This window comes from Thunnus thynnus, chromosome 5, assembly GCF_963924715.1.
Source record: "Thunnus thynnus chromosome 5, fThuThy2.1, whole genome shotgun sequence".
Taxonomy (NCBI): Eukaryota; Metazoa; Chordata; class Actinopteri; order Scombriformes; family Scombridae; genus Thunnus; species Thunnus thynnus.
Window position 1 is genome coordinate 18,030,278 of NC_089521.1, and position 27,414 is coordinate 18,057,691.

Consider the following 27,414-nt stretch of genomic DNA (forward strand, 5'->3'; position numbering starts at 1 on the left):
AAGCAATGACACTTCAGAGTTTATATGGTGATGCAATTAATAATCAATTAAAAGTATTTTAATCAAGTCATCTGTTAGGAAACGAACACACGTCCATTGTGTAACAAAGTTTATTACATATGTCCAAACATATGTACAGCACATTTCTCATGAAGAGTGGTTTTGTCACAAATATAAATTATTTAGACTTTCTTAAAGAACATATGATACAGGAACTGTAGCTTGCTTGATGTGGAAGAAAGAGGTGCTGGCTGTTCACTGTAACAGGTTTGGCTAAGTGCCCTGGACAAAACACACAAGATTTCTTTATATTTATATTTTCCCTCAAATCATTAACTCTGTCGGAAAACACAGAACCGCACAACGATTACCAAGATACATGGTCCCTTCACCCTTCAGTCATTCAGAGCAATTTCCTTAAAATGTGACTGTTTAATACTACATCCTGCTTGCCCCAGTACTGTCCATGAACCAATATACAGTATGATAATACACACATAAATAAGGCACAAATGGAGAGGCATAACAAACAAATGAGGGCCAGAGCAGGGCCAGATTTGGCACAGGAAGAGTGACAAAAGGTAATAAACATAATGCAATGTCTTCAGCAATTTCCAGACAACCTTTTTAAGAACCTACCAGCAACAGCACGACTGTCTGTCAATATGAAAAATATTGCCAAACCATACATTAGGAAAGAAATGTTTTAATCATGTAGTATTCAGAGATAATTGAGTAGTTATAGGTGGAAAATGGGTGAATTAATCTACACTGAAGTACCGTTTTTAACCAACATAATACTGAAAGGCAAAAATAAAGGATTGTTCTAAGTCATAGTGTTATGAGCCTTTGCACATGTTGCAATAAATACTGCTTTACAAAGCTTCCATTTCATTGGGTCTACTAATAGGAAAGTGGTTATAGTGAACAAAGCAAGAGGATTTGCAATGATTTTTATAGCTACACAATTACAGAAATAATGATTATCTGTACACATGAGAAATATGAATTTGTTAAAACCTTTTTAAACTTCTGTTACGTATGAAGAGGGAACTTACTGGCTTGATAAATCATTCAAATTTAGGCTTGGGCCGTCCCATTGTGCCACCATTTTAACCCACATGGTGATGCTCCATGATTCGGTTCAGCTACATGTTCAAGATGAACATTTTGAAGGTGCAGATGATAACACATTACACATTCTTTTGTATTGAAATCTTCTAATGACATCATTTGCATGACTTAAAGCTAAACACAAAACATAATGTCCATGTCATGGTTCCTTTGGGAATAATCCCATACATTTACCATTCAAGAAAGGCCAAAACCTTCAGGCACTTTTAGGATTGAGATCAGTCATCATCAGTTCATGTATCCTAAATCTTCCTTAGATAATAGTCCATGGGACTAAGAATCCATAAGCATTCCACTTAGTCTTATCATGATTGACTGATCGAGTCAATTCATTTAAATAAAGATGCTCGTTTTAGTTTTTTTCATCATAAAGATGACAGGAGGAAACAAACTTCTTCCTTCAGGGCACAAATCATTCACAGTCAGTCACTGTGGGGGGGGGGGGAAAAGGAGCAAAATAGTTTGGTTTTGCTGGAAAAGAGGGTACATGTTGATTCCCTTTCCAACTGTGAGCTTATGATTGGCGAGTCCAGACTTGTCCATCAGCAGCATGTGGCTTTGACCCTGGACAAAACACCCAGATCAGTTTCTTAGCCAGCCCTGGCAGACTTTATGTTTTCCTGTTGTTCCAGTTTGGGTCTGCGGCGGCGTTCGGCTCTGCAGGCCGCTCCAGTGGTGAGCGGGAGTCCTGGGGAGACTTCTGAGCCGGTGGGGAACGAGGGTCCAACAGAGGAGAAGGTTTGTCGGGATGGAAGGGCCTGCTGTAGTGCTCTGGCCCTGGTGGGCCTGTTGGCCTGTGCTCTGGCATCCTCCTGAAGTCCTGAAGAGGGCCTTCTCTTCCCTGGTGGTAGTTGGGACGGAATTCATCAGGACGTCTTCTTTTGGGGTCTGGATGCCTGAAATATCACTCACAAAAGTTTCTAAAAGCTCACATTTTAAAACAACTACACCAGAACATATGAGCGGGTTTGATCGACTCACCTGTCGTAATAGGGTCGGTGACCCCTGTGGTCCCGGTCATTGCTGTACTGATCGTATGGCCTTTTTCGAGGGGAGCTGTTGTTGCGGTAACTGCCTGAGCTGCGATAGGAGTCTCCGTGTGGACGTCGATCACCGTAGTGATCCTTGTAGCGATGCTGGTCGTACTGATGATGCCTGTCTCCCTGCCATGACATGTTGCTGTTACCAGGGTAACTGTATTTACGATCCCTCTGCCAGTCTCCCCTATCTGTAATCAAATATATACAAGATGATATTAAATGATGTATAATTTCTATGTCTATATCATAATTCGGTGTATGATTTTATTTATGGTGTCCACACGTACCATCATTGCCAAAGTGCCGTTTGTTAGCCACGTTGTAGGGTTCTCTGTGGTGTCCGTGGGGTCCCGACTGAGTCGAGTGAGATGCAGATTTAGAGGATGGCTGAGTCCCTGTGGAGTCTCGACTGGAACCAGAGGGCTCTGGTCTGAAAGGTTTTCCTCTCCCTGCAGGGTCCTCCTTCTTCTTATGCTCCTTCTGCAAATGTCACAGATCAATTTCAGTGTTGGTAGAGACATAACATTCGCGCCCTTACACTCGAGTGTTAAATTTGAGACACGAGCAACTTGCCTCTTCCTCATGTGATCGTTTCTTCTGTGCCATTTTGTAAAGCTTGTGAAGCTTCCTCGCACCAAACTCTGTAAACTTAGACACAAAAATCCAGAGGTTTCTGCCAAAAAAGGCACAAAATAATCATTAGCAGAGTTTAACAGCTTAGCTTCATTATTACTTCAACAAAGGTCATGTATAATCATCTTACCGTCGCCATGTTTTGACATGTTCGGGGTCGCTGTAGGCTTTAAGGCACTCTGTGATCCGGTCTCCAATCTTCAGTAGGCATGTGCGTGTGTGCTGGAGCTGCTCCTGGTCAGACAGGCCTTCGTCTGGTTTATCCAGCTGCTTCAGGGCCTTTTTTACTGGCCTCATGCGCTCCTTACACTAGACACATGCACAAAATGTATATTATTATATTATATTATAGTATATTATATATTAATTATTATAAGCACTGCTTGTTGGACTGCATGGTCCTCACATTCACACCAGACCCTAGGAAAACATTATTGAACAAGAAACTCACAATACTGAATGTCTCCTGGTCTAGTTCATCATCCTCCTTTCCTTCGATGGGAACAGGTTCGGACCCAGCTGTAATGTGAACTGGGCCTTGAGTCTTCTTCCCTTTGGCTCCTTTAGGCTGAAAGAAAAAAAAAAAGAAACACAAGACATCACAATGATGTGCAGTATACCAAATAACAGAAGTGCAGTGAAAAAAGAAATGAATTTGAAACAGTTTGAGCAAAGCACACACGTTAAGGTAACAAACGCTTTATTGAAATACCTTTTCTTTTCTGGGCTTGGTACCCTTCTTTTCTTTGTCCCCTTCCTTCTCTTTTTTCGGAGTTCCCTGTTTTTCTTTGTTCTCTTTGTTATCCTTTTTCTTTTGTCTCTTTTTGGCAGGGGACTTCTCTGTTCCATCATCCTGCTCAAACACGAGACACAACAGCAGGTCAAACACAAGAACACAAAGACTGTGGCTTCTTGCTTCTTCTATGGCTGAATTATACTTCTGCGTCGAGGTGTTGTAGTGGTTACTCTGTAGTTGCCGACATCTGATTTACCTGAAGTAACTGTGTCTATATTTTGACATTTTACTTTGTTATACAATGCAGCAATGGCTTTGATAGATTACAAAATATAAAGAGTCAATTGTTACTAAGAAAAAAGTTCTTGGTAACAATAGACGATAGCAAATTTCTTTTCCTTTGTTTGATATCCTCTTTGTTATCCTCCATGACAACAAAGACTCATGACACTGCAGTCATATTTTTTAAGAGGACCACATCAGCTACAATGGGACCCTGCATATACTTTACCTACAGAACCATCACATGTACATGTAGGCGCAAGACAACCTCAGTAGAGAAGCATAATTGAGCCTATACCTACAGTATATATGGCATGTTTCAGTGTTTCTGTCATGGCTAACCTTGACCTCGCCCTCCTCAGACGGGTTGTCCGACAGGCGGGGGGAGGAGATGTCATTGCCCTGATCATCCTTGAGAATCTTGTCCTTTTTCACCCGAGGCTTTCTCTTTCTCACTTTGACCTTTAGAGAAAGAAACTTGGATGAACTTGGTGTGTGGGTGGTGGATCTCTTGGTGGAGATCAGAACAGTGTGGATGAGTTACTCAGTGATTAATATCTGCATACCTCCTCTCCTGTTTTGGACAAGTCTGTGCTGTCTTGTTCTTTTTTCAGCAGCTTGAGAAGATACTCAGCTCTCGCCTGCAACTGCTTAGCTTGAGGCTTCTTGCTTGGATCATCTGGCAGAATCTGTGCAGAGGTACGTAAATGTTAGACTGCTTCATTCATATTCCAGTACACCATTTTTAAGAGGTGCTGATTTTGATTTTCAAACTGTATTTTGACATGTAAATGTCTTTTTCAAAGCTTTTATATTACCCCGACAAGCCAGGTGTAGTCTAAATGCTTACAATAACAGTAAGAATTCAAGATGAGTGTGTGCTTGTGTTTATATATTTTTTTTTATTCCTCGTCATGGAAAAACTATGACCACTCAGTGCTAAAGGTAGAAAGATATTTGCCTTTTCAGCCAGCTTAAGGTCAGGATCCGTCTTGATCAGATCCCAGTTGCTGAAGCCGTGTTCATAGATGCCAAGTAAAAGCTGAATGTCATCCTGCAGATCCCAGTCAACATCAAAGTGGGCTACCTTGACCCTGCATGTCAGCTTAAACCTGTGGGAAACAGATCAACGTCAAATTTAATCTGCAGCACGGAAGCACTCTGCTGAACATCTTCTCTTAAACATAACACAAAGGCCTGTGCTCCTTCTTCAATTTGCAGTGGTAGCTTACTTATCCCTCTCTGCAGGGTTGGAGGGCACGACTTTGTGCAGAGGCTCAAACTCCTCCTCGTGCTGTATGATGGACTTGGCGTTGACTTGCACTCCTGAGATCTTGATGTTAATTCCTCTCCGTTTCCCAGGACCTTTGGCTGAAATAATAACATGTGTCATTTTCAGTTTTAGAAAACACTGCATATTTCAAGATCCCTACACAGCTACAACCAGCCTACCTTCAACTGGGTTCTCTTTAAGGTGTTCCTCGTGCTCCTGCACTGCAGCTACACAGCTAGTGTGTATCAGTTCACCAAGTCTCTTCAGGTCTGCTATTGACTTGTCCACCAGCTCAGAGTCTCGGGCAATGGCTTCTAACCTGCCAACAGAAAAGAGCACTTTATTGCGTGGTTTCTCAGAAGTGATAGAAAAGAAGCCGAAACAACTTAACTGCTCCTTGTTTAGCAATCAAATGATCCATTTATTTATTGATATGATTTAACAGTGCGCTTACCTTTCAAGTGGAGATCCAAATTTCTTGTATGCCTTAATGAACCTGTTAATAATATGATTATGAATACATTTTTAATTGTGCTCCTGAAAGGACTCCAACAAATCAAAGCAGACAAAAAAACTTTGAAATAATTTACCTGCGGATCTCTGCATCAGTGAAACCCTCCACGTTGTTTTTGCGGGCTCGAGGTCTGCCTCTCTTCTTTGGCTTCTTGTCATCGTCACTGTCGTCAGTCTCGCTCTCAGAGCCTGATGAGCGGTGCTTCAGCTTGGAGCCCACATCACTGTCACTGTCGTTGGCCTGAGCCTGAAAGACACACAGGAGTCGCACTTTTAGAAATCTAATAGGCCTGATTCAAAAGCTGAGAGATTGCTTGAATGCAAAAGTCCATTGTAACGTATAATCCAAAAGCAATCAGCACTGGCAAATGGAAAACAGGATTTCTTTTGGCCAAATTAATCTGGAATTCTCTTCCTACCCGCTTGTTTGAGCTCCTGCTTCTGGGCAGCATGAAGATGTCCATTTCCCGCTGCTTCTCCTCCTCCTCAATTTTGCGTCGCTGCTCCTCGGGGATGATATCATCCCAGTCCCGTATGGGCTTCTCCTCAAAATCTGGAGTGCTTTCTTCCATGGTAGAGAAATTAGCCACCTGCAGCAATATGCAAAGGAGAAACAAAGGAAAGACTGAGAAGTTGAAAGAAAGCTGGATGCTTGACAGGGGCTGAAAGTAGATCTTTAGATACTGTACTGTAATGAAACAATACAAAACAATAAAAACTTGAAGGTACCTTAAACTGAGATAGAAGTTCATCTGTGGCACTTGAGCCCTGGTCACTTTCTCTTGTTTCAGCCAACCTCAGGATCTCATCGATGTCCATCTCCTACAGAAACAAAGACATTCTGGTTTAAACATGTAACATAAAAGTTCTCAATGCACAGAAGATAATGGAGTCATTGTAATACCTGTGGTTCAGACTCCTCTCCTTCTGCCTCTTTAAAGAGCTCTTCTGCACCAAACTTGAGGATAGCTGTCAGTTCTTCTTTGTTAAACGGGTTTGAACTGTAAGACAATGCAGCAATGTTGAACATACAGAGGGATTCGGTATCTCAAGGAACAATCAGCAAAATCCAGTAACTAAATTTCTTACTTTGTGTTTCCTGAGTTGCTGTCTAGCACAGTTCGACCGGTGGTGTCCATTCTCTGAATGACAAGATGGTCCAAAACCATCTTCTTCTTTGCCCTCTCAATGATGTCTTCCTCCACTGTTCCTTTGGTGACCAGTCGATATATATTCACCTATGAGGGGAAAGCATGGATATGTTTTTCTTATTTATTTACCAATCTCACAAATTATCCTGCAAATTTATAGTTAAAGTCATCATAGTTTACCTGTTTCTTTTGGCCGATCCTGTGAGCTCTGGCTTGTGCCTGCAGATCATTTTGAGGGTTCCAGTCAGAGTCAAAGATGACTACAGTATCTGCTGAGGCCAAGTTTATCCCTAAACCTCCAGCTCTTGTGGACAACAGAAAGCAGAAGTCCTAGAAAACAGATGAAACCATCAATACAGATCTCATGCTAAGAAAAAAAATGGAGATAATAAACTGAGTCACAGCAGTTACACGCATCATCTGCTACTGCTCTCAAATAAATATGTCCAAAAAACATCATGTGTGAATGTTAAAAAAGAAGTATCATTCTAATGAAATTTTGCACAGACTGTGATATCCTAACAATCAAAAACGTGCATCTGACATTTAATTTTTTCACTGAAATATTTTATTTTCTGCGGTTTGAACAGATATTTTGTGCCAAATCAAAATTTCAGACTTAAAATCTCTGTGACAATCAGTTAGTGGTGTAAAGCCTTTGGTATACATACCTCTGAGCCTTCTGCATTAAAGTGGTCAAGTGCTTGCTTTCGGATTTCTCCCTTTATGGAACCGTCCAACCGCTAAAGAGGACAGAGGCAAAGAGAGATATTTAACCTCTGAAGATTTCCTGGCCTGCTGTCTGCTATACTAATCATCATCCAGCTTTACAAGCCATTGTGCGGCGTCTGCATGCTCAGATTGATCACAACAATCTTCAAAGTCTAAGTCAGCAAAAAAAAAACCCGAGTTGAGTGACTTGCAGGAGTCATGCTGGTCTTCAGCAGAAAATAGCTTGTTGATATAAATAACCACATGAACTCTCAGCCTGGCGGAGTATGTGTTCAACAACACTGACATCTGATCCTCATCTGAGTCAAAACACCCCCCCAACAACTCCAAAATCCCCTTCAGTATAAACACCAATAAATACAACAGTCAAAAACTTCAGTATGTCCTCATAAACTGTCAGTCTAGAGTCAATTTCTGGAGATAATGGTGATGCAGCTGGTTCAACTTTTTAGAAAAATCGATAGTGGAGCCCTAGGGAAGCATAATTAGTATTAACTGTGAATTTTTATGGTGATTATATGGTCAACAATGAATATCTTTCAGCAAATTATAATACAAAACGCAATTTCTCAGTTTTAAAATTCCATCAAATACTTCCTTTTTGCAGAAGTGCACCAGACCTTTGTCCTTTTGATCTATAATAAAGTAACTTGTTAAGCAGGAAATTGTGTACATCTCATGGAGATGTTTACTCTGAAACAACTACAAACTTGTATCAGGTGGAACTTTGATTTTTAGATGCTGATGCAAACTGTGGAATTGCTCAGATTGACTACAAGCCAAACACAGTGGAAATAAATGTCGCGCTGACAGTGCAATGTTTTACATGCGAGTCCTGAGTGAAATCTGAATTCAACTCAAAATTGTGCAAATCTGACCTGGAATGGATAGCGTCTCTTGGAGAGGTATTCAGCCAGAATGTCCAACATCCTGACCATCTGGGAGAAGATCAGGACTCTGTTGCCTCTTTCTCTGAGCCTGGTCAGCAGCTTGTCCATCAGCACCAGCTTCCCGCTGCCCCGCACGAGACTCTGACATACAAAATTACAATGTGAAGACTGAGATTCAGGAAAAATTAAGTAGCACTGAGCCCACTGTTGGGACTGTCGTGTTTTCTTCTATGTTAAGTCAACTAGTTTCTATTGTAGAACAGATTATCCTGAGGTGATGCTCAGAGCTAAAGAGGGTTCATAGGGAAACATACCTGCAGGTAATCCTGTGGTGTTTCAGTCTCTCCATCCTCAGGCTGTTTAATGAGGAAACTATGATTGCAGCACTTTTTAAGCTCCATAACAATGTTCAGGAAGCCAGCGGAGCTGCCCCGGGAGCCTTTGGAAAGAGCTTTGTAATTCCTTGTTAAAATCCACCTGGAAATATTCAGGAACAAATTAAGTTAATGGAGAGGAAAAATGCAGCTACTGTATATTTAATAGTCATACAAGCTGTAATTGTGAAAGACAGATACAATAAAAAGGTTACAAAGGACAGAAATTAAGGCAGGTACAATAAAAAGGTAACAAAAGACAGAAATAAAGTCATACTTGTAAAATTGTTTCTGCTGTGCGGACATGTCTACACGGAGGATCTGCTCCACCTTGGCAGGCAGGGATTTTTCCACATCTTTCTTGACACGTCGGAGAAGGAACGGCTCAAGGACTTTGTGAAGACTCTGATAACCGTTCTCCCTCCCTTTCCCATGCTCATCTTCAAAATCCTCCCAGGAAACAAACCTGGTGAGCACAACAGAGATAACAAACGTCACTCATCCTTCCCTGGAATTCAAACTGATAACTTTTCCACTGCTTTTTTTTTCTCTAATAGTCTAAACTAGTACGCACTTGTCAGGCATGAGGAAGTGCAGCAGTGACCAGAGCTCTTTGAGGGAGTTCTGCAGTGGAGTGCCAGTAATGAGGAGTCTGTGGTTAGACCTGAACTCCATTAATGTTTTATACAGCAGGGAGTCGTCATTCTTCAACCTGTGAGCCTCATCAACACCCAGGAATGCCCAGTTGATGTTCCCAAGCACCCCCTAGAGTAAAATATTAAGACACAGTAAGTGATTGATTCTCTTCATGCACACAAATACTGTGTGGTAAAAATACACAGACCACTGCACCTACCTTGTCTTTAAGTAGAATTTCATAAGTGGTTAATAGTGCATTAAAACGGATTCTTTTCGTTTGATGGTTCACCCACTCGTAGTCACGGATCTATTCAAAACAGAAGCAATGATACAAGTTTATCTAACCAACTCTGGAGATACCCTCAGATCATCAATATACAAAAAAAACCCCTGCAGATTAATTAAACCTACTGTTTTCCTGCTCATGACGTCACCGAGGTAGACCACTACATTCATATTTGGCGCCCAGGTGTCAAACTCCCTCTGCCAGGAAGTGAGTGTGGACAGAGGCACCACCAGTAAGAAGGGTCCATAGAGTTGATGCTGATGGAACAGGTAAGACAGGAAGGAGATGGTCTGGATGGTCTTTCCCAGTCCCATTTCATCAGCAAGGATAACACTATTGCACCTGAGTAGAAGGAAGAGGACACTTTTCTTACACAGCTCTTCTTTTTTTTTTTAACAAGTTCTTTTTAAATGAAGTGACTTAAACCACGCAAAGTACTATATTTAATTGCACAGTACCTGCACCACGAGTGAGCCAACCAGTTCAACCCAGCCAGCTGATAATCTCTCAGCTGTAGGGTCTCATCTCCAATATATGATGGTTGTTTCTTCAGCGGAACAAATCTTGGCCTTTGCTTTAACACCTGAGATCATAGTACGAAAACAAATTTCTTTAATTATAAGCAACAAATTGAATTTTGTTTCATTTCAATTTAAGATAATTAACTGGAGATTTGAGCGTGTGAGTTCATTCTGGTTTGACTCTCACCTTGCAGTCTTTAGAGGGGACGGTTTTGCTGGAGTTCCGGTTTGTGAAGCTGTCTATGCAGTGCTGAAACTTCTTTCTAACCAGCGCCCCATCTTCCCAGCTGCATTCTGAATAAGGTAAGCCCATCCACTTGCATAGATACTCAGGCTCATTGGAGGATGGTGTCTTGTGACTATGAGCTGCAAGTTTTAAAAACAGACAAATTTGTAGACATTTGTGAAAAATGTACAAGAACAGACGACCATTAAAAAAACAAAAAAAAACCCAAAACAGGATGTTGCAGTTATGTAAAAATTTAGAAACGGGACTTACAGGGGAAGTCAGAGGATCCTGGTGTCTTTCCTGTTTTTGTTGCTGTTGATGATGGAATTAATTTCAGGATATATTAAATAAGCCGTTACACATATTAAGCTAAAATCTGCAGCGTTACTAGAAAAGCTCTTACCGATGATACGCTCCACAATCTGGAACTGCTTGTTCAAGTCAACAGTGAGCTCCTGTTGGCAGTTATGAAATTCAACATCCTCAGGGGACGCCCTCCTCAACCTACAAACACGGATATGATAAACTTTGAAAATTCTTTAAAAAAAAAAAAAAAAGTGCAGTTGTAAATAAAACCTGAATCTAAAAGTAAAGATTTTCACCATGAATTGAGCTCGTCATTCTTCTTTTTGAAATTGTCCAGTTTCTTGAGTCCCTTGACCTTTTGCTGTGTCAGAGAGTCCATGCTCTCCCATGTGATGTGGATGTAAGACCAGCCCTTCCACTTGATCAGATACTGAGCCTCCCCCTCCTCGTTCTCGGGGTCGAAGCCTTCACACGGGTCCCCATTTTCCTCCATAGAATAGACAGTTGTGGAAGCCCCCGTGGCTTGAACAGCAAATAAATAAAATCACATTTTAGACCTTGTACATTTCATTACTAACTGTGGTAAAAGGTATATTATTCTCAATGGCGAGGGACAAATTAAAATGCATCACCTCCTTTTTTGCCTATCCTGGCGTCCATCACTTTCTCTATGGTCTCACTGTCGTCGTCCTGCTGCTCCTCGCCCGCGTCACCCGTCATTTCAATCAGGTCATCAGAGTCTGTTTCAAAGTCATGTTGGTCTTCTTTATAACTGCGACACAACAGAAAGACAACAGATAGAGGTCAAGTGGATCCATGTGATCAATCAATATGAGATATGTACATGAAACATTTTAAAATACTATTTAAGTAATTACACAACACTGTCTCAGTAATAACCGTGAAGTAAATGTGCCAAAAATGGATCAAAATCTCCATGAAGAAAAAAAATGAAAGGTTCAGAAATGCACCTTTTGACTTTTGTTGCTCCCCTTCTTCGAGTCTGTCTCTTTGGAGTGTCTTCCTCATCCTCGTCATCGTCGTCGTCGTTGTCGTCGTCGTCATCGTCGTCGTCATCGTCCTCGGCAGATGAGTCCTGTTTCCTGGACTTCCTTCCTTTTTGAGACAGTTGTTTTTTGCCTGTTGATGATTTGGTCTGAGGTCTGTAAAACATTAAGTTAAGCCGAGAAACAGGCAGACCGCTTAGAGATAATGATCCAAACTCCTGCTTCATCTTCACAAACCTAAATCGCCTGACTGCAGCTGACGGCCAGTGTAGACAGTTTTTTTTTTTTTTTTTAACAATTTGAAAAATATTTGTATCATATTTTATTATTTGACTGAATTTTTAGACTTAAGAACATCTGGCTGCAACATTCAGATATATAAATAAACCAAAGTAAATGATAAATATGCACTGATCACACAATATGGAATGAACTTGAGATGACCAGTGGGTAGCTGTCTGATGGCCAGGCCTCGCTACACTCTTACCTTCTAGCAGGAAGTCGTCTGGATCTAACTTTTTTCTCTTCCTGCTCACTGTCTGCACTGTCGGAATCCTCCTCCTCCTCCTCCTCCTCCTCCTCTTCATCATCATTTGAGTCATCATCTTTCCAGATATTTCTTACAACAAAGAAATGCCACAAGTTCACCCTCAAGGCCCATCACCACTATTTTACCTTTTTTTTTTTTCAATTTTCATGACATACTGGCCATAGGGTGTTGAACACAACCCAATTTGATCATGGATAAGCCGCTGATCTGACTGATCAATTTTGATGTAAATGCATAACATCACCTGGCTGGCTGAAACTAACTGAGCCCATTTGGAGCAAACAGATACCCATTTAAAATTAAGTATAAATGATAAGAATCACAATATGAACACAGACTGGCAACACAATGGGCCTCATTCACCAATATGTACGTAGAAATGTTCTTACTTTGCCGAAAAATAAGTGCACACGCAAAATTACCATCAGGTTCATGATGCACCCACGGGCCAATTATATTCTTCCCACCGTACTTATGTTAGTGAATTAAAATCATTCTAAATTGACAGGTGCGTGCCCGCTATAGGTAATTAGCATACTACCACACCATTTCTCTATATAAGGAAAGCTCTGTTGGAGCGGTGCGCCAGTGGAGAGAGCTGTCACTCATTGCAAAGAGGGCTGTGATGGTTAAAATGTAGTGAAATGCAAACAATAGTTTCAGAAGTAGAAGCCAGAAAAGGCAGACTTGGCTGATAAACATGTCATTAACTGTTTGGAGCCTGATTATGAATCCTGTATACAGCCTGCATACCTGTTGCACCACTATCACACAGTAGGTCTGTTGGTAAAAAGTTGGTAAATGTGTAGATCTGTGGAGTTGATCTAAATAAATTTCTACTGCTGTACCAGGTCGTGTTTTGTCTCTGTCCACAACAGGCCTTGATGTAGTGAAAGTATACCGTCCCTCCCTGTCAGGCTGTGAGGACACTGAACAGGCTGCTGGTTAACCAGCCGCATATATCACAGCCAAATCTGATGGAGAAATTAATCGGTCTCACATTCCAATATGGAAATACTGATATATAAGCCATTGTCATCTAAAAGTGGGAACAGGACAATTTTAATATATTAATAATTTAATTCCATTTATGATGATGATTTATAGATTACAAGGTCTTACTTACTTATTCATTTTATTATTAATAAATAAATTGTGTATTAACAACAATTTCACAATTTTAAATGTTATATCTTTAGGTCCAATTTTTTCTTAAACTGTGGTACTTATATATTGTTTACATTGGATAAATATTGACTATATCGTTTTTCAAGACTGTGGGACGTTAATGATTTGTGCATACACATGGTCTAAGGCAGTTTAAATTTGTTCACAGACTAAGAATAAATTCAAGTAAGAACATATTGATGAGTCCCGGATTTCCATTTAAAATGTTTGTACACACCATTTAAGCACAGATTTGTGTGTACACACTGTTTGTGAATGAGGCCCAATGACACAAACAGACATGAACTGTGAGAAAGTATCGTATGGGTCACATCCTTTCTATTATCTATTGTATGAGTTCAGTGTCTCAACATGGCATCATTCAAAAAGATTTAAAAGAATATGGTGCTGTACTCTCGAATAAATAATAAGTGACATAACAGCAATAAAATAATAATAATAATAATACAAATCACAAAAATGTTCACAACTTTGATACTTACTCCTTCTTTTTAGATCGTGATGTTTTCCTCTTAGGACTTTCACTCTCAGAGTCGCTGCTACCCTGTAAATATAGTTGCACAGCAGATACACCTTTCAGGAGGAGCTTCTTCCCTGAGTGAAAGGTGATAATGACACTTCTACATAATATCCACTAGATGGCAGCAGTGCCTCGTCTTTCAAACCACTGCAGTATACTGTATGTGTCTACATTGTTTTACTATTCTTGTTTGAGCCATCTAATTTAAACTGTCATTAATTATCTGCTTACCCCAGCTCCTATGTTTAATCGAGCCGGCTCCTGTCTGCTGCGATTTGACCTCCTGACCCCATACACATCTGGATGTTCTTCCCACATCTGTAATCAAACGACAGCTGCTGTCAGATAGCTACCGACTTTCTGCATCACTATACAAATTTAATACTACATACTAACAACATACTTTACAGTGTTGTACTAACAGTAACTGATACAATATGTGCCAACTGACTTCAAACTGTAACTTTTTAAAGCCAAATACATTTCACAGCCAGAAAGCAAATGTTTTTATAAAGATTTAATACTTTTTGTTTTCCTAAATTATTCTGTAGCTGTCTCGCCATCATTATTATTTTCTTTTTTTGCAGTTGAGACGCACCTTTTCCTTTCTGCATTGCATTGCAGGACAATTGTGTACATAAAAAACAAAAATCAAGCATCTTATTATGCATAACTTCTGTTCTGATATACTTAATTTTGTGAAAACGCTACATACATAGAGCCTGCTTAGAATTAGTGTGTAGTAAGGAATTGGGACACAGTCTAACACATTAAAAAAAGACAGGATGGCTTAAGTAAACCTTGCATAACTAAGGAAGCAACTATTAACACCCTGCAAGTTAAGCCTTCATAATAAGGTTTAGTCTGATTACACAAAGTTAACTCAATCATCATCATTAGAGGACAGGAACCTTAAATCTGCTTCAGAAATAGTACATCAGCACAGAAAACCTCGGTGCCTCTCTAAAGTTCAGTGGCCTTTACCTTCTTCACATCTGCCAGACGTTCCTTCTTTCTAACTGGCTTGTCTTTGACCTCTGCTGTCGTTTGCTGTGATTTGGACTCTGCAGACTCGCTCTCTGACTCTGAGTGACTCTCTGACTCTGAGGAGCTGTTTGACTCGGAGTTGTGGGATCTCCTCCTCCTCTCACTGCCATGCTCGCTCTCTGACTGACTCCCCGACTCCGACGCAGAGCGGTTGGATTCTTCTGACGCTGAATTGCTACAGGAACAAGAACATGTTCATTCTTTCCATGTTGCAGTGCATTTGCTGAGCTATTGCTTCTATATTTCTGTACACTCAGCAACAACATTGTGAGATGTGAGTTCAGGCCATAGAGGCGGCAACTTAAAAATGTCTAAAAATTGTAACTGTCACTAGGGAACAGGAAGAGCTTGATGGCATGAGGAAGTCTTATAATAATCTCATTCTTTCTAGAGGCACACAAATCCTCTTACAGTCATTTTGAAACGCCTGATCGTTCACACACCCACTCTTAGAGCTGCAATAGCTGCAATAGTTAAGGTATCACCTCTTGGAGTGGTTACATACATTGACTTATGTATAGCAGTAATATAATAGGAAAATACTACAACAAACATAATTTATTCTATGAAAAATAAAAAGGTTTAAATAGTGTCATAACTCCCACTTTTCATAGTCTAAAGGTGTAATCTAAAGGTTAATATATGAAATAATGCATCCAGTGATCAGACCACTGATTCCTAAACCTTTTTAGCTTGTGGTCCCTTAAAATGAAGCAATGTTTATTGTTTTTTTATTAACAAAATTGTGATTTCTTCTCAGATATTTTCATTTGGAGGATTTATAGAGGAATGAAGAGTTGAAAATCAGAATTTCTAAAAGGCTAAATATTGAAGAAATGTCAAAAAAATAAACATAACTTTGTGAGACAGAAGTGCTTTTTATCCTTTGACAATCATCCTGTGGCTTCTTGGTTCCCCTTTTGATGTAACGACCTCCTTGTAAGTAACCACTGGCATTACATGTAATTTATTCAAGACAAATATCATATGACTCCATGTCACTGCAAACAACGACCTTCAAATGTTTCAAAACCCCTTGAAAAGGAAATGTCCATCTCAAAGGGTATATCCTGATACAGTAACTTCTGTATCCAATGTATCCGTTTTGTATACAAACTTTCTTTAAGATGACAGTGAATTTATGTAATAAGGGCCATCAATGGATAAAATATCTTGCTTGGCATGCCTGCAGTAGCTTGTACCTTGGACACATGGGGGCACTGTACCCATTCAGAATAAATCTCTGCAAACAAAGCCTCACATGGCTAAAAATCAAATGAAAGTGTGTTTGTGTCTTTCAAAGATTAAGATTTGCAAACAGCCTTCCTTTCTCTGGTGGCTGTTTTTTAAGAAGAACACTCTTTTTTAAAGTTTGAGAGGATTTACATTTGTCATGTTCAATGTGTTAATAAGAAGCATTTCTATAGTCTGCCATTTATTCAACTATGTAAATCATATTGAAAGGGGACTTAAATTAAATAATTACATTGTAACTGATGACACAATAATGACACAACTCTGTTAATAGATTTCACAGCATGTCTCTTGTGCAGCTTCAATGACCAAACTCGGAAGTGCATGGCTCCTTCCGCTTTAAGTGAGGTCATAAATGGGCGGGACACGGATATAATCTCCAATTCCTATTGGCTGATGTGTTGCTAGGTGGAAATGTAGCCTATGGCAGTGCAGTGTTCAGGCTTTCCACTGTCTAAACGCTTCCTGTTCCTCCTCCATGTAGCAGAGTTTTAAATACAGATAAGTGAGCAAAGCTGGGCAGGCAAAGCAAGGGCCATTTTGAGACTAAGGAGAACATGCACACAGTGCTTCAGTAAGACATTATGTTACGCAAAGTCGACAGATTTTCTGTTGCTCGCTTGCTGCTCTGCATGCCCACAATGCTCATAGGTCAGAGTGACAAAGTTGGCCTGCTGACAAGAAGAGGGGAATATTTCACTCACAGCTCAAATACTAAAATGGCTGCCACAAGATCACACACACAAAAAAACTACAAGTGTGATGTAACCTGCTGCAGTGTACAGTCAGTAATATGCTTTGAGGGTTATGACCTGTTTTTAGCATCCAAACTTCTCTGTGTCTTTAGCTAAAAACACAACAGGCTATTGGGTTCAGGCAGCTTAATTTGTTGGGACAAAATGGCAGCAGATCTAAGAATTGAAGCTGGTATTGATATAGTGAATTTTATTAAATAAATGCTGGCCTCTTGTGTGGTTTCTGCATTCCTGACAACATGCAAATGATATGATATTAGTTTTTCAAAACATCTTTATTGATCAAAGTAGAATGAGGTTTCCACTGCTCTTGATGTAAGATTAAGATACCTGATGATGATAAATACACACACGTGCAAATATTCACCATCTTAAGAATAAGCAGACAATACTGTAAAAACAAATGTCACCATATTAAAAGTGACTCTTGGCCACAGGCCTTTAAGTATAATCTACCTGACAAGTAATACAATAATAGAAAATACCCAGATTTAAAAAGAAAATAACATTGTTTAGCAAAAGTATTTACAGGAATCAGAAATGTTAAAAACAGACACTTCAATTTACACATTCATCTTCACATGGCTAAATATTAACAAAGGCAAAAGATGCCTTTTTAACTTAAATGATACTTTAAAAAGACATATACATAAACATATGATTGAGGCCATCAATGGATAAAATATATTGCCTGCAAAGTGAAAGTAAGTAGACAAATGTTTAAATTGAAACTGTCCATTCACATAAGGCCCATAAAACCAAAAGTAAAAATAACCCTCTCCTGAAATAAAATATATAAAGCTGTGGGTTAAAATTATGTAACATTGTCATGTAGACACTGACATAACTTCATAACAAATGCAGAGTGTAGTTGTTTTAGGTTTTTCCATTTATCTAAAGTAAGACAAAATCATTAACAATTCATTAACATTATTAGGAATTAGGGCTTTTAATGAGCAGAAATAACTAAGCATGAGAAAACTTGAATTTCATAAAACTGTATAACTTGTTCAAAACTTTAAAGTACAGATTCAGATTAAAAAAGTAGGCCTTCAGGTAGAAAATAAAAACTGTAGCTACATGGCAAATATATTTCAGGTTTAACAACTAAAAAAAAAAATACTACAGAGTATGTTACATATAACTCATCCAAAAGACTGGATATGTTTCTGACCATATGTAACACCAAAGCAATACATTGTTTCTGAAATAAATAAAAACCAAACAACAACGTTGATAAAAATGGTGCATTGCAGTACCAACTAGTAAGACAAGGTCACATTACATTATAGCGATAGGAGACGTTTGTGACAAATCATCTGCAACATAATACAGGACAAATAAGTTTTCCTTGGGTCTAGCACATACATCTTGTGGGCAATGATCTCTTAACACAGGCCTGAAACCTCGGTATTGAGTGTAAGAAATGGTAGGAAAAATCAGGGTGTGGCTATTAAACAATAGCAAGGTCATTCATGACACTGGTGCACTTCATCAAAACCACGTCGCCAATGTATACACAGGTGATCAACCATGCTTGACAAGGTAAACAATCAAACCAGATATGAAAAGGGTAAAAAGAAGTATATGGATCATACCTTGATGCATTGCTTTGAGTCGAACCTTCATCCTCTTGTTTTTTGCTTTTAGTCTTCATCATCGTAGTATCCTGAAAATCTTTTTGTGATAGGATGATCTTTTGTCCAGGTATTTACTGTCAAAAAGTTGGAGGAAGCATGAACTATCATACAAGTCCCACAAGATTGCCTTTGCTCAGGTGGCAGTTCAATCCAAGGCGGTGCGACACGAGAAAAGTAAAAGTCAATAAATCGAAAGATTTGAGGATCATTATTTATCGCTTATTTAAATATAGCAATGAACAATGACAGGTGCTGTTACAATAAGGTAAATATCCAACGTATGTCTTTCAATATAGTCCACGGATCAAGCCGCATGCAATTAATTGTAACTGCGTCATCAGATGAAGGTTTGGAAAAATAAGATTTAAGCGTGAGAAAATCAGTAATTTAGGCACTACACAATGTAAACATACCAATTCAATGTGGAGAAAGGTGGTAGCCTATAAACGGACTATTAGATTCACGTTCGCTGTATCACAGAGTTTAAATAATTATCCGACTCGAGTAAAAAATGACAAACTAAAAATAATAACTTAGTAATAAATTAGAAAAAGAGGAGTCTTGTTTGAAAAACGTTGTAGGCCTTCACGGTCTTCATCTACTGTCATAGACTCAGAGCGACAGAGGCGAGCAGCAGCAGCACACTAAAAATGGAGGCGCGCCATGGCTGCCAGAGCCCAGTATGGAAAACAACGACAAGCACTCCCTCAGCACAGACGGCTCCAACGGCTCGAATAAACAGTCCAAAAACCACACAAAACGCCTAAATTCCCGTTAAAACACCGATCGTATGACCAGAGCCATAACTTATGATCAAAAAGAAGCGGTCTCAGCCGAAAAACAGGCAAGAAAAACGGTCTGACGAAAGCCCATGGCACCCTTCCTAAGGCTCAGCCGCCATCTAGAGCTCCTTCCTAGCTCTGAAAGCTTTGCCTTTGATTGACGTTATTTCCATTTACCCCACACTCAGGTGATGTTTAAGTCCCTCCCCTTTTATTATGTTTAAATTTCGCTTTTATATAAACTCACATATACTTTCAGCCCATATAACACAAGCCTTGAAAAGTGACACCTTTCTTCCTACTTCATTTAGGTAGAAAGAATACTGAGAGGCTGTGAAAGAATATAATTTTTTGCACCAATTGCATCACTTCCTGCTCAGACAGGAAGGAGGACAACCAGGAGCCATTTTAGAGAGCCCTTGGAAACCATTTCTGTTCAGACCAAATCCCCTTTTAACTATTTATAATGCTGTCTTCCCAAACAAGTGTTTTCTTCAACTGTTTTTAATTGATGAAGTTAGGATTTAATGGGACTAATAGAAGCACAAAAGGCGTAGATTAATCGACCATTAACCCTTTTATCTTATCAATCGAGGTGCTAATTTCATTTATAGGAAATTAGAATATGACAGCATTACTTTAGCAAACTCGTCAACCCAGTTCGGAGCTTAAGCACTTCCGCTAGCTTATAAATTATATTGGCAAACCTTGATGATTAGTGGGACAAAGTCAGTGCAAACGAAACTGATTTGTTGTATAGATTAACTGATATTAAAACCAACTGCTGAACTGCAAGACTTCAACGTTAACAAAACATTGCGCCAAGTATCCATTTGTAATTTCCAGGTTAAATCAGCTAATGAAACAAAGTCAGGAAAAAAATACGAGGACATACACTTTATTTAAAAACAACATTTGAATATCAAATGTACAAAGGCTGATTTTGTGTTTCCCAAAAACAACAGTGTAATTTTTCAACGAGTCCACTATACAGCCAGCAACGGTGTTCCAGTGTCCATGTTGTCGTAAAAAAATAAAAATAAAAATCCAAGTGTGAAAAATCCAGTCAGAAAAAAGGTTTCATCTTGTCAAAATTTGGCTAACTGCCAAATCACTTGCCATCTTCACGTTAAACAACGCTGTCTCCACTTCAGCAATATCCAGTTGAATGGGGTCTTGATAGGATAAAAAAAGAAGGAAAAGTTGTAAGCCCACAGTGCAACTGAAATGAGTAATGATTCACTGTCCAGCACTTAAAGAAGGCATGCTAAACTAGACTACAATTAATACAGATAAGTAACATACGTGGCTAGCTTTCAGTTGCGTTAGCTAGCACTGCGCAAGTGCATGTGTCATTCTGAAATACGAGCATTTGTAAGAATACACTATTGTTTAAAAAAAGTATTAAAAACGCTAACAAAGCCGCTATTCCCATAAATTGTAGCTAGAATCCAGCATATCGACTTGATATGTGGAACACATACTACAGATTGGGACAAGATTTATAATCAAGCTTCATAACTTGTTCTTTTTAGGATCAAAGCTGATGAAATACTGTCATACAGCCAAACTTTGACTTTGACTATTGAAAATACCAATAAGACATACAATACAACTTTTAATGAATCACATGAAATAGATTTGATAAAAGCTCCCACATGGGAATTGTTAGCATTAGATTATACAGTGGGAGATGCAACAAGCTATACTAGCAATGTAAGTTCTGTCAAATGTTTGTAAGCCACTCAATTGCTATGTTGTTTGGTCGATTCGAAGTTATCAGCAGAATGAAGTCTGAGTTGAGTAAATGCTCCAACAACTCACAACAAAAGCTCAACGACTGACCACCAGGGGTATGACGAGTAAGAAGTTAGCCTAAGTCACTCCATGTGTTATGCGTAAAACTTGATTACGCAAAAACCATGATGTTTAAACTAATTATGATCAAAACAACATAACACTGAAATATGAGCACACACTGCTGAAGTGTAAATTAAGATAAATTTCCTGGTTTGACAAAAACATTACCAGTCACCAAAGCCAAGGCATGACAGAACAACAGATGGAAAACACAATAGCATCCAATAACTATGAAAGCAACCGTTCAAACATTGCTAATTTTCATACATCCACTGTTCAAAATCAGAAAAAAAAAGTCCCTCATAGCTCTTTGAAGTGTTGACATACCACAGTGAAATAAAATAAAATGTGCCATGGTATTGGTCATGTTTTATCATGTTTTCAACTTTAAGGCCAAAAACATATCGGAGAATTTAGCAAAAATGGAGAATATAGCAACTTCTTGAAGAAATGTGGCTGTATGAGGCAATACTGCCAATGTCCACAAAAAACCACTGTAAATACATCTTAATTTATCGATAATGAATGTATGCAAATGATGAACATTCTTGCGCATGCACTACCATCTAGTTACATTTACCAGCTGCCCTTTAAACAGTGCCTTTGTTTATGCACTCTACCTGCTAACATCTGTCTTTTGCTAGCCTTAAGAACTCAAAGTGAATGGCATCAATGTAAATGTGGGCGGTCTGCTTAAAATAGAGGTGAGGAGTACTCAACCTCTAAAAAACTGAATGGATTAAAGGGAACAATCTCTCAAAATAAAATCTTCAGTTCATCACATTTTGTTTAAATAATCTGGTCAAACATGAAAAAAAACTTACAGAGCTGTCTTCTTTTTTCAAAATATGAAGATCTTCACACCAGTCCATGTCTGTGCTGTGGAAGAGATAAGGAGAGCAATGAATGATATCATACAGTATATCAGACACAAACAGAAATTGAAAACAAGTCAACCACTCAATTTGTTTGACCCTTTTAACTTGTTTGACTCTTTCGGTCTTCTGATTTTAAATGTAAATTGCAGCAGACTAAAATGATTGACAAAAACTACCAGCAAACAACCATTTGAATTTGATGAATGTGTTAACACAATTTTCTCTGACCTGCACAGTAATAACTAATGATCAACAGGTTACATTTTATACACATTCTATACACAGCCTACGCTCAAACTGATTGAAACAAATATGTTAAGCCTAAGTCTAGCTTTCATGTCTGTTTCATTAAATATTTTGATACCAGTAAAAGTTTTTCAAGTTTTTTTTTTTTTTTTTGTCTATTGGGAACCAAATTTCTCCATTAGTAATAGAACCCTAAAATGTGATTAACACGCTACTTCTCATATTTGACATCATTACTTCAATATTCCCAATCACTGTTACTAACAGGACGTATTGTCAGCTAACTGTTCTACAAGTTAAATCAACTATGTTTACTATGTATGTAAGGCCAAACACAACAAACAAGAATGTTCCTGTTACTATTATTTATTATTATTATTGTTTCACTGATGGGATTTGACAAATTATTGCAACTGATTACACGTCTTATTACAACAATAACTGCACCTGATTATAATCTCAAGCCATGTGAGGGGTTTTGGAACTAACACACTAGTACAGATGCTGTTCTGTTTTTTTTCCCCACCCACTAATGTGCAGATGTAACCAAAACATACGTCACCATGTGTAAGGTTGAAACTGGGGTGTGTGGAGCATTTCTTTGCTCTTGGTAAACTAATACATCTCAGAGTTGTCATATAACCAAATTAAACATTTTATATTGCTAAATGTATGGTTCTGCCTTTATGTTCTTTTTGGGGGGATTTCTAACTGTAGGCTCTTTGTTGTATGGAGTCTGCTTCTACAGGTACAAAATACATTTGAAGAGGGCAGCCAAAAAGTAAGCTTTTCTGTGTTTAGACTGACTTGGTTAAGTAGTGTCTATGGAAGATATGCATTGCTCCATTTAAAATACAAATTTTGATTCTCTCTTATTCATTACACGTGAACTGTGAAGTAGTGTAAATGTTTTGAAGATGCAAAATGGTTACATTATTAGGTATACATATTGATCACAAAGAGTAGGTATGTTGTTTACCGTTATTGTTCCAGACATCCCATATTGGTGCATGTCTGAATTTAACAAAGACTTTTCTAATATTTATTCCAACAACATTCTTTTGCCAACAAATAATATGACAGCTGCCAATAAGGGCAGGCAGTGATCATACTCTTGACTTTCATTGGCTGACCTCTGGCCTCTAACCCTGGCCTCTGAGAACTTTTTTCATGTGTTACAGATCAAAAGCAGTGGCATGAAGAAATAATGAACAAGACTGCTGTCATGATGCCCTCTACAGATCATGATTAAATTTGCATTTCTAGAATACTGTATGGCCAAATTAGCCTATAGTGCTTTACCAATTAATCTTGCAAAATACCACTACTTAGACAAGATCTAAAATTTTTCAAACCCTAAGTCTAAGAGGAGCAAAGTCAAAAGTAATCAAATTTGGATTGTTTGCAAAGGTTTTCAAACTACTGACAGATGCAGCATCATGCGTACAATATGTACATAGTGCGACTCTAGGTCTATGTTTATAACATTATCTGTGCCAACTAAGATGTATTAGGAGCTTTAGTTCAACTCTTTATTTTGAATACAACTCTACAGTTGAGATATAACACCAAAGCCTAAGTAATAAAATGATAAAGCGGTCCAAAGTACTTGTTTACAAAATGCAACCAATTACCCCACATGACACACCAACTTCAGGCGGGGGTGTATTAAGAGCGATGGACGATGCTGTACTACAACTACTTCGCAAAGCCAGTCTCTTTACAGCAAATGGAAATTAAACACGATCTGACACATCCTTTGGGATCGCACACCTACTAAATTCATTTATTGTCTTGTTCATTGCATTAAAACTGATTTGAGTGTAATGTGATTGATTTTCTTACACGGGACAAGGTTATGACTTACAAGAATAATCGTAAAGATCGTATGTTACAGGTTAGCTAGCTAGTCAGATGTCCATCACGAGCAGAGGACGGGTCTGAATCTTTTTTTTGGTAAACGACTTAATGTTTACTACAATTGTGTGAAGGGATCCATTATGAATTGTTTAGTTGTGTTAAGGTTAAAAATGAATAATTAATCCTGTCATCACTTTCATATACAAGAAAAGATGCCAATGCACGAAGTCAGGCACCGAAGACAACTATTGGTTGCATCTTGTGATTTTAAATCACATTTCAGCAGTATCCTAGGTTGTTAAAAGTTTATTTTAATGAAATTTCAAAACCACTTAAAGGTTTATCTAATCTAAAATTCATATTAATTTAATTTACACCTGACTATATATTTTTTTAAGTCAAGGAAAAATTACTCAAAGGGATCATGACATGTCATTCCGACTTTCCGTTACTGATCCTTTTGCCATTATTTGTAATGGATGTTTACATTGTCACTACATCACTAGGGGGCAGAACAGTTTCTTAATTTCAGGCAGGTCTGTCAGGGATTTTAGTCAAAAACAAACTTTTGTAATGAACGGAAAACTACATGGGAAATTAGATTATGCATGTCTCCTAATAATGACGTTTGAGTAAAAGCGGAAAAATGCACTGTTACCTGTTCTGTTTATTCAGTTTGTGTGCTCAGCAAAAACTTAATTAGACTTGACAGATTTGAAGAGTTCAATGCACAGATTACATGCAAGGAATCTTCCACAGATAATTAATCTATCTAAGAAATTATACTTACAAATCCACATTGCAGTGCGCATCAGCCACATCCATCAATTCACGACTCCATGGTGGCTAAATGGCAACCCTTTAAAATAGGAAAATCAAAGCTCAGACAGGAAATGTGACAACAGCACACCCTACTGGCTACGTGTATGTGGCAGTAAAGACAAAGACGCTACTAAGACTGCGAACAACACTGAAACTGCAGCCTGGACTGGTTAAAAATAACATACCATTTTGCTTGCGTCAGGTGATCTCCTTTCTTCTTTGACGAGAAACATCAAGGGGAATCCCTATAGAATACAAAATGTGATTATTAAGACTTGTGGTCAACGTTAACAAAACCAAACATACATAGGCTGTTTATTTTAAAGATCTTTTAAATGTTATTTTTTTAAGTGTTTCAAATCTAATTAACATATTAAGAAAATCATAAAGAAATGGGTGCATATTTTGTCGGGAAAATGCTACGTATTTGCTTCTATTGGTGGTTCATAAAAAAAAAAAAAAAGTCCTTAACAGTAAGATCCTACTGAGAATAGCTTAGAGAGGACATTTTGTTTTGTGCAGTGTGGTACTAATCCTTTGGATTTAACAATATATAGTTTAAGATACAAATATAGTTTAGAAAAGATTGTATATCATCTTGTTTTATTATAGGTAGTATTTGTCTTCACATATGGATAAATCCACACCTCGTCCAGGAGACTGTGATATTTTAAGATGATTTTATTTCTTTACATAATTTTAATACAGTATTTTGTGTTTCTTCAAATTCACATACTTGTGTTGATGCTTTCTTGCAGAAAAATCTCCTTTACATGTCTTGCAGATTTAATGTTACATGGAAAAGCAAAATTAATGTAAATATTTAAATTACTTCTCCATTCAGTACCTGAAAGGGTTAAAAGCCAACACCCTATTTTGTATTTCGAAGTATACCTAAGCTTTTTTAACATATAGAGCCTTTTTTGACAAACAAATCAAGTGTAGTTTATGTGTAATGTCTATAATGGAAGAATTGTGGGCAATAAACATATTTTTGAGCATTTTTATAACTTCTCACAATTTATTAAATCAATTATTGAATAATAAGTATTAAACATCTAACGCTTACTTAAATCTTGTCAGAGACTACATTGACACACTCTGTGGTAGGATAGTGTGTGAAATTGTCGAACTTTTAAATATTTTTTTTCAATTTACAATTCGAGGAAACCCCTCAAAAAACGAATATAGTAAAAAATTAACAAAATTACACTGAAGCTTGTTATGTTGATGTCACTCGGTCTCGATACAGCATTTAAAAAACGAAACATTTGCTTATTTTTGTTGTTTTTGTCAAACAAATTCAGACAAGGGCATTTGCCCTTTCAAGGACAAAGCAAATTTTAAATGCGTAGGTTGAAATAACTCCAAACAGGTCGAGCACAAATGTGCTTGTCCAAATATGAACGAAGTTAACTCGAAACATGGTTTAGCAAACATGCAAATTCCACCTTCTAATACAATATTATGAGCAATTTATACTCTCTAGACCGTTTTCTTTATTGTTCGCTGACAACACACCATGGCCATTTTTACAACACTGCGTCTAACTGTCGTTCTTTCCACCATATTGCCCTCCACCACTGGTTCGTATTTTACAGCTATTAATGTATGATTACTCGTAAGTTCTTACCCATTTCCAAGGCCGTGACTATCCCCCGTCATCTGCCGAGGTCAGTGGCGTATTTTGTGGCGATTTTCGTCGATTTGGTGGGTCTTTCGGCCGCATCGTCCCGCTCTTTCTCCTCTCCGTCCTCGACGCCTTGCTCCTCTGTTTGTGCGTGTCCTCCTCTCTGCCTCTCCCTGAGCTGATATTCTTCAGCGGCTCTGCCCACTTTGCTCTCAACGTAAGCCAAACTCCACTTCCTCTCCAACCTCGTCAAGCTAGCAATAGCAGCCCACTGAATCTGAAACCCGCTTAAACTCGTCCAAAACCCACAGCAACACATTTTAAACCTTTTTGTCTACCTATTACTGAATAACAAAACGAATTATATAAAGCCTATTGTTACAAAAGAACGGCTACACATAGCAATTTAGCAGTAAACCAGTCAAATCAAGCTAAACGTGAACGTTATTTAACGGTTATTGCGACCCACTCATACAGAAGTAACTTTAGCATTTTTGAAGATTTTTTTTTTTTAAAGACAAAGGTATCTGTGTGTCATAGTGGTGCATTATTACTGTAAATATATACAGATAGGCCTGAAAAATACAATTTCTCTGGGCACCACTGTGTCTACTTTTATGCTTCCCTATTATCAAC

The 27,414-nt window shown here is 38.4% G+C and overlaps 1 protein-coding gene across 2 annotated transcripts; it reads right to left on the reverse strand.

The window, feature by feature from the left end:
• Positions 1–94: 94 nt before the first annotated feature.
• chd2 (chromodomain helicase DNA binding protein 2) lies at positions 95–27,414 on the reverse strand. Of its 2 annotated transcripts, XM_067589711.1 has the most exons (42): positions 26,782–27,414; positions 25,334–25,393; positions 25,117–25,185; positions 22,167–22,221; positions 18,659–20,657; positions 14,989–15,226; positions 14,236–14,322; positions 13,967–14,028; positions 12,234–12,365; positions 11,711–11,902; positions 11,372–11,511; positions 11,036–11,261; positions 10,837–10,937; positions 10,704–10,745; positions 10,392–10,570; positions 10,142–10,266; positions 9,809–10,025; positions 9,615–9,704; positions 9,333–9,523; positions 9,036–9,224; positions 8,699–8,861; positions 8,373–8,525; positions 7,434–7,505; positions 6,943–7,092; positions 6,701–6,849; positions 6,516–6,612; positions 6,341–6,433; positions 6,031–6,201; positions 5,689–5,858; positions 5,553–5,594; positions 5,278–5,417; positions 5,058–5,196; positions 4,787–4,937; positions 4,392–4,514; positions 4,168–4,287; positions 3,520–3,660; positions 3,259–3,375; positions 2,938–3,116; positions 2,748–2,847; positions 2,462–2,654; positions 2,116–2,362; positions 95–2,030 (listed from the first exon to the last, which is right to left on the reverse strand). In XM_067589711.1, the coding sequence occupies exons 5-42, from the start codon at positions 18,718–18,720 to the stop codon at positions 1,745–1,747; spliced, it is 5,469 nt and encodes a 1,822-aa protein (XP_067445812.1). In that variant the 5' UTR covers positions 18,721–20,657; positions 22,167–22,221; positions 25,117–25,185; positions 25,334–25,393; positions 26,782–27,414; the 3' UTR covers positions 95–1,744. The 2 variants fall into 2 exon arrangements, with proteins under 2 accessions (XP_067445812.1, XP_067445813.1); XM_067589712.1 differs by lacking the exon at positions 12,234–12,365 and having other exon boundaries at positions 26,782–27,413.

Coding starts and splice junctions, on each gene's coding strand:
- chd2 (XM_067589711.1), bottom strand. CDS start 18,720: ATGATGAAGACTAAAAGCAAAAAACAAGAGGATGAAGGTTCGACTCAA. Junction 14,029..14,235: donor GATTAAACATAGGAGCTGGG/GTAAGCAGATAA, acceptor CTATATTTACAG/GGTAGCAGCGACTCTGAGAG. Junction 12,366..13,966: donor TCACGATCTAAAAAGAAGGA/GTAAGTATCAAA, acceptor CTTTGTTGTAAG/AAATATCTGGAAAGATGATG.